The sequence below is a fragment of the Oncorhynchus gorbuscha genome, linkage group LG14 (genome assembly GCF_021184085.1).
Source record: "Oncorhynchus gorbuscha isolate QuinsamMale2020 ecotype Even-year linkage group LG14, OgorEven_v1.0, whole genome shotgun sequence".
In the NCBI taxonomy this organism is placed as follows: domain Eukaryota; kingdom Metazoa; phylum Chordata; class Actinopteri; order Salmoniformes; family Salmonidae; genus Oncorhynchus; species Oncorhynchus gorbuscha.
In genome coordinates, this window is record NC_060186.1 from 27743802 (window position 1) to 27750871 (window position 7070).

Genomic DNA, 7070 nt, shown 5'->3' on the forward strand with positions numbered 1-7070 from the left:
GCTATTGTAATTTTACTGTTGTTCTTTAATGATTTGTTATTTTTACCTCTTACTTTTTGGGGATATTTCCTTAACTGCATTGTTGGTTAAGGGCTTGTAAGTAAGCATTTCACTGTAAGGTCTACACCTGCTGTGTTTGGCGCATGTGAAAAATACAATTGTATTTGATTTGATGATATATGATTTTTAGATAGGGAGAGCTATAAAAATGTAATTTGCATATCATATTTAGGATACACTTTAACAGTTAACCATGGACACTTGACTTAGACACTGAACTAAGATCTGTTATGTGTTTTTCACTTCAAACAGTTAATGTTTAGCTTGAGGGGTAGCGCCTAGATCTGTGCCTATGGTCATTATAAAAGGTGAGGTGCCATAACAGCTCATGGGCAGGGAGTCACCAGAGGGGGCAGCACCTCCCCACCACAACAACAACACTCGTCCCTCCATCCCCCACTACCACTTCCTGGAGAACACTGACTTACAGATGATGACGAACATCGTCTACCTTGTTCTTTCTCACAGCCCACTGCTCTGCTCTACCAATAATGGAGTGACTTATGTTATTGTTATTGTAAGGCAGGCAGATGAGGCCGGCAGCATTAAATGGAAAAGCAATTAGTTCTAGCTAGGTTCAGGGATGTGTTGTGAGTGTGATGATGCATGTCTCTGGCTCCTGCCTCATTCCTGTGTCACTTTCCTACTCAGTCATTCTCTGTGTACAGCTAATATAGCCACGTCACATACACTGAGTATACAAAACATTACGAACACCTGCTCTTTCCATGACACCAGGTGAAAGCTGTCACTTGTTAAATCCACTTCAATCAGAATCAGTGTCAATGAAGGGCAGGAGACAGGTTAAATTATTTTTAAGCCTTGAGACATGGATTGTGTATGTGTGCCATTCAGAGAGTGAATGGACAAGACAAAAGATTTAAGTGCCTACGAAAGGGGTATGGTAGTAGGTGCGATGCGTACCGGTTTGTGCCGAGAACTGCACCGCTGCTGGGTTTTTCACGCTCAAGTTTCCTGTGTGTATCAATGGTCCACAACCAAAAGGACATCCAGCCAACTTGACACAACTGTGGGAAGCATTGGAGTCAGACAATGGGAGGTACACAGTAATACAGAGCCACAGCTACATGGAACTCTATTTCACAACAGGTAACGCATGCAAGCAGTAGAATCGGATTGAAAAAACATAAAAATACCCCTTATGGAAGAGCGGGGACTGAGAAGACACACAGGCACCTGGATGTTGTATTGTAAATATGTGGTGGAGTGGTGGCCTGAGGGCACACAATGTGTTGAGGAAGGTGTTATGAAATGTCATGAAGTATTTTAAACTGTATGTAAGTCTTGTTGCTGGACCCCAGGAAGAGTAGCTGCTGGGGATACATAATAAATAGAAATACAAACATGGGCCAGCATCCCTGTGGAACGCTTGACACCTTGTAGAGTCCATGTCCGACAAAAGAAATTGAGGCTGTTCTGACTGTCTATAGATAGATGCAAACATCCTTACCCATTTAACAATGTTTGGTTTATAGTTTCATGACTGTATGAGGAATTTTTACCAGTAGGTCAATAAGACAACACAAGTATGATTTATGTACAAAGGGATTTAATTTAAATGTTTGTATAAAAAAAAAAAAAAAATTGCCTCACCATATCTATCATTCATGTCATACAGCTAAACTGAAAGAATATCTAACACCAGGCAAGCCACAGATTCATCATAGTCACTAACTAGAATAGCCTTATCCAACCCAATAGCCATGTGCACCCATGGAGTTTAATGCATGGAGACAGCACAAGTATAATGTACCCCAAAAAGCAGATGTACTTTTAGATTAAGTCAATCCAACATTACTTACAGGACTATAAAAAGGAGTTCAATCACATTGATAGCTCTTCCAAATTTAAGTAAACCTTGTTTTATTCCCTTTCGACAACTTCAGTGCATCCATCCACAATCTAAAAAAAAAAGTTTGTTGAAGTGTAAAAATATCATTACAGGAATGCAAAACAAAAGGCCATGTAAAGATGCAAATTCTGGGATTTCTCACCTTAAACATCTACAATAAATATGAGCCAAAAGAGTGTGGAATGTCTACACATTCTGTATAAATTAACAGCACGGGGGGGACTGCACAATATTTGTATTGTGAAAGACAAAACTGAGACCATGAATATTGCATTGATTGTGCATTTCACACTTAAGCCATGATACACCAGTCCAGGGCAAGAGCAATGTAGTGCCAGTAGTGAGATGGGGGAACATTCAATTAAAATACATTTCCAAGGGGCTAAACACACAGATGTAGTTTTAATACACATTCAGAAATGAAAGGATCCAATTTTGAGAAATCCAAACAACTCGAGGCTGTAGTATGAGTGAGCAGCTTAGTAAGGGGGCGCAGTGTGAGTGAGTTGCATTTCAAGTATTCCATGGTCAACAGTCAACTCCAGCCTTCATCCCCTATTTTATGATCCCTAAGAATGCTGGGTGGTGTAGTTTTATACCACCCTGTTATGGAGGAAGACAACTAATCTCCATCATGACAGGGTGGGATACGTACAAACAAACCAGCCCAAAAGGGTTATAACAACAAAAAGTTATGACAAAAGCCCCGAGAAGCAGCTTTCAAAAAGGCACTCCAAATCAAAAACATTTAAATATAAAGCATTCTCCAAGCTCTATGAGAGCAGCTATGTCTGAATAAGGGGCTTTAAACCAGATGCATAAATCAGCCTTGTTATAACAAATTAGAAAATAATAAAGTACAAAATAAATAGTCACTGGTAAAGACCGCCCAAACAGCAAATGTTCCACATTTGGAAACAATTCATGAGTTATATATAAAAAAAGATAAGGAAGAACAAACCGTAATAAATTATAATAATTCCCTACAAAAGGAAACCAAAAATAATTCTGCCAGCCCAAGCCATGGTGGGGCATAAGGACCAGAGCCCTTTAAGTCCAGTTAACCCCCCCATCCCCCCCGTGTCCATTCACTCCTTTTCTCCTCTCATCCACTCTTCCTTCTTTCATAGGCTCTCCTTGCTGGAGCTTGTGCTAGATGTGTCCGTGTTGATGGTCCTCAGCCGGATGTCACCATCCTCAGGCTTGGACATCGACACTTCCCCAGCCAAGCGCATCCACGGGTGGTCAAGGATCTGTTCTAGAGTAGGCCTGTCGGAGGGCCGTAACGACAGGCACAACTTGATCAGCTGCTGGCACTCTGGAAGGAGGGAGAGAAAAGGGGAAAACATGGATTAGTATTTTATGGGACAAGAGGGAGATGGTTATAGGAACACACAGGCAGGAAGAAATTAAGTAGAAATTAGTGTTAAGAAATAAGTTTTAAGACTAGAAATGTGTTATGATTGTAGGTTGTATATTGGAGGTAGCGCACACCATTAGACACTCTCCTCCTGAAGTACAGTCTCCCCTGGAGGATTTCCTCGTCTTGCTCAAAGGGGATGTCTCCACAGACCATGTCATACAGCAGCACCCCTAGCGACCACACCGTAGCTGAGCGCCCGTGGTATCTATGGAAGCGGATCCACTCTGGCGGACTATAAACTCTTGTACCTGGAGAAGAAAGGGCTGATTAGTGACTCATTGACTTCTGTAATACCACCAGAACAGTTTATTTGGGACATTTCATGTGACAATCATAATATAAATTGGCCTATATTGCAAAACTGTATGATTTGGAAAGATTATAAATGGATATTTAAAAAGAGTCAGACAATATCTCTATAAAGGCCAAACAAGGCAAGTGTAATTCCATCTAAAACAAGGATGTCATACTGGTGTTATAGTGGCTTTTTCTTTTCCACAACAAATCTCTGAAACTGGGTGACCCGCCTCACTCCCCTCCCTCCAGGCATGAGTAACTTGGATACCAAACAAAAACTCGAGTGCGCAATGTGAGCCATCACGTGACATGAATCAGCCCAAGCTCAGGTTTCACAACAAACAGATGTTACGTGGCAGCTGGCCCAATTGCCATTACCTAAAGGCTTTGAAATTAGCGTTTCTTAACATAATAAACAATTATCAACATAAAACAAACTATTTTAACACACTAGTGTGTTAAATTGACTAATATGACCTTTATAAAGGTACTTTAAATTAACTACATAGGGAGAATCAAAATGAATAAGGATCGGCTGATCGGTCGTCACCAACCGAGGGAAACTATGAGGTACCAAAAACAAACCACTGCGTCACAGCGTCGTGTGGACACCGGCAAATACAGAGGGGGAGGAAGGGGAGGGAGGGTATTATATCAGATGATCTAATAAGGCGAGTAAGTATCTAAAAACAAACAAATATAGTTTAAAGCAAGTCATGGGTCAGTGCAGACTAACGCACCTTCAAAAACACAACAAACCCAGAAAATACAACGGAGCCACTGCTGGCAACGCATTGAGTAAGGGTAGAGTACATACCGTCAAAGTCAGTGTAGACCGTGTCCTTGAGAATCGCCCCTGAACCAAAGTCAATAAGCGTGAGCTCCCCAGTGCGTAGGTCTACCAGCAGATTTTCATCTTTGATATCTCTGTGAACTACCCCGCTGCTGTAGCAGTGGCGGACAGCCTCCAAAACCTGACGGAAAAATCCCCTTGCAGTCTCCTCATCCAAGGCGCCCTTCTCCGTTATGAAATCGAAAAGATCCTTGACCAGCTCCGGTCGTTCCATAACAATCAACCAGCCGTCTGGTCGCTCATACCAATCCAGGAGTTTTATAACCCCCCGAAACGACGAACTGACTTTCTTCAATAAAATAATCTCCAAAGGCACCATCACACCATTCTATAAGAAAATATTAATCACAAGTGAGTTGAGTGACCTAGAATCGATTCAATTACCAAAAAACAACAACTGACATGGGTGAAAAACCTAAACAAACCGGAGTGGTGATACTTACAATAGTTCCCCATTCGGTCACCCGCTCCTTCGGCACATGTTTCACTGCGACCTAATTTCGGGAGAGAGAAAACAAATAAACATTAGATACAACGAAGTAAATTAGTAAATAACTATGAGATGCCTTGATGGCGCCATGTGCCGAGATCAAAGCGCTCCTATGCTTACCAGTGCGTCATCCGAGAGCCGACTACCAGCGTAGACTGTGCCGAATCCACCGCTGCCCAGCACGGATCCCACAGTATAGACCTTTTCGAACGGCTCCTTTTCCACTTTAACTGGCGAAACATCAAATTCAGAGCAGATAAGCATACACGATAGTCTCGTCTTGCACAGCGCAAGATAAGCAATTGAGTAGCAGCTGTTGACTCACGTTAGCTTTTCTAGGCACAGACAGGTATAGTTACCTAGCTAATGTCAGCTATCTTAATCACAGTTGGCGTGCATATAGACAGTATGAAGCCATTTAAAATAGTCCCATGCAAGGATTTTAGAGTTAGTCAAATACACAAATAATTTCATTATTGGAAGCATGAATGACTAACAAATCTAGTTCAATAAACAGTCCATCTTTTCCGGCTATGTAAAGCCCGAAGAATGACAGTGGGTTCGAATCATACCTGGCTGGAGCTGTATTTTCACCGGTAAATGGTCCATGCTCGAAGGGTGGCAAATGTGCGAGAATGAGCCAAACTTTGACAACAACATATTCGAACGGAAGACTTAACTAAATTCGTGTTTATCTGAAAAGGTAGATTCTGATCAAATCCTATGTAAATATGATTGAAAAAGGTTAGCGCTAGTAGCGGCTAGCTAATAAATCCAGTGTGCAAACTCCACCCGCCCCGTCGATGTCTCAAATAAAATGCCGCATCGTCCTTTTCCAGATTAGACACGCTGCGTTCAACGAGAATCCTGTATCTTAATTCATGCACTTTGAAGATGTCAGTTTTCTTGAAGTACTGAAAACAGTACACTTGCAGAGCGGTTAACTATTATCTAGTAGCAATCGCAAAATATGGTAAGAAGTTCAAAACACTGCCGATATTTCGGAATGTATTCGCTGTCTGAGCTTTGTCACGGTCTTTCCCTACCTTTTCTATAACGCCAATGTTTTTTAACGAGTGGAGGATGGTTGTATCCCTCCGCCCCGAAAGACTACTCGGTATTTTCCTGGAATTTGTCGTTATACCCGGCAATGATTAATTGAAATGTAGAGATAGAGGAATTAATAGGATGATTTATACAATATAAAAATAACCATTGTGTAATTTCTCAGATATAATGATATGTATACACGTACTACTTTCTCATAGTATGAGACGCTCAAGGATATCTTGTCTGGAGGCTTTGCGCTGTGTTCTCTAGGGACCTGGAGGACTTCACCAATGAGATGGTTTATACAATTACCATGTTTTCGATTTGGACCAATCAAATGCTCATTATTGTAAAAGGGTGATTTGCGCGCACGTGGTGGGAATTCCGAGACGCCCTTTCCCATTTCCTCTGGGACGCAATGGGCGCGTTCGAGGGAACCACCAATCAATCAATCAAATGCATTTATAAAGCCCTTCCTACATCAGCTGATGTCAAAGTGCTCTACAGAAACCAAGCATAAAACCCCAAACAGCAAGCAATGCAGTTGTAGAAGCACGGAGGCTAGGAAAAACTCCCTAGAAAGGCCAGGACCTAGGAAGAAACTTAGAGAGGAAGCAGGCTATGAGGGGTGGCCAGTCCTCTTCTGGCTGTGCCGGATGGAGATTATAACAGAACATGGCCAAGATGTTCAAATGTTCATAGATGACCAGCGGGGTCAAATAATAATAATCACAGTGGTTGTCTGGGTTGGCGCCCCCCCCCCTCCCCTTGGGTTGTGCCGTGGCGGAGATCTTTGTGGGCTATACTCAGCTTTGTCTCAGGATGGTACGTTGGTGGTTGAAGAAATCCCTCTAGTGGTGTGGGGGCTGTGCTTTGGCAAAGTGGGTGGGGTTATATCCTTCCTGTTTGGCCCTGTCCGGGGATGTCCTCGGATGGGGCCACAGTGTCTCCTTACCCCTCCTGTCTCAGCCTCCAGTATTTATGCTGCAGTAGTTTATGTCTGGGGGCTAGGGTCAGTTTGTTA

General features: G+C 42.4%; 1 protein-coding gene across 1 annotated transcript; it reads right to left on the reverse strand.

Moving 5' to 3' along the window:
- Positions 1–1608: 1608 nt before the first annotated feature.
- On the reverse strand, positions 1609–6043 carry LOC123995624 (serine/threonine-protein kinase pim-3-like). The gene is made up of 6 exons (XM_046299268.1): positions 5569–6043; positions 5117–5226; positions 4950–5000; positions 4471–4834; positions 3428–3604; positions 1609–3251 (listed from the first exon to the last, which is right to left on the reverse strand). Exons 1-6 carry the CDS (start codon positions 5654–5656, stop codon positions 3058–3060), a joined length of 984 nt encoding a protein of 327 aa, XP_046155224.1. The 5' UTR covers positions 5657–6043; the 3' UTR covers positions 1609–3057.
- Positions 6044–7070: the final 1027 nt, after the last annotated feature.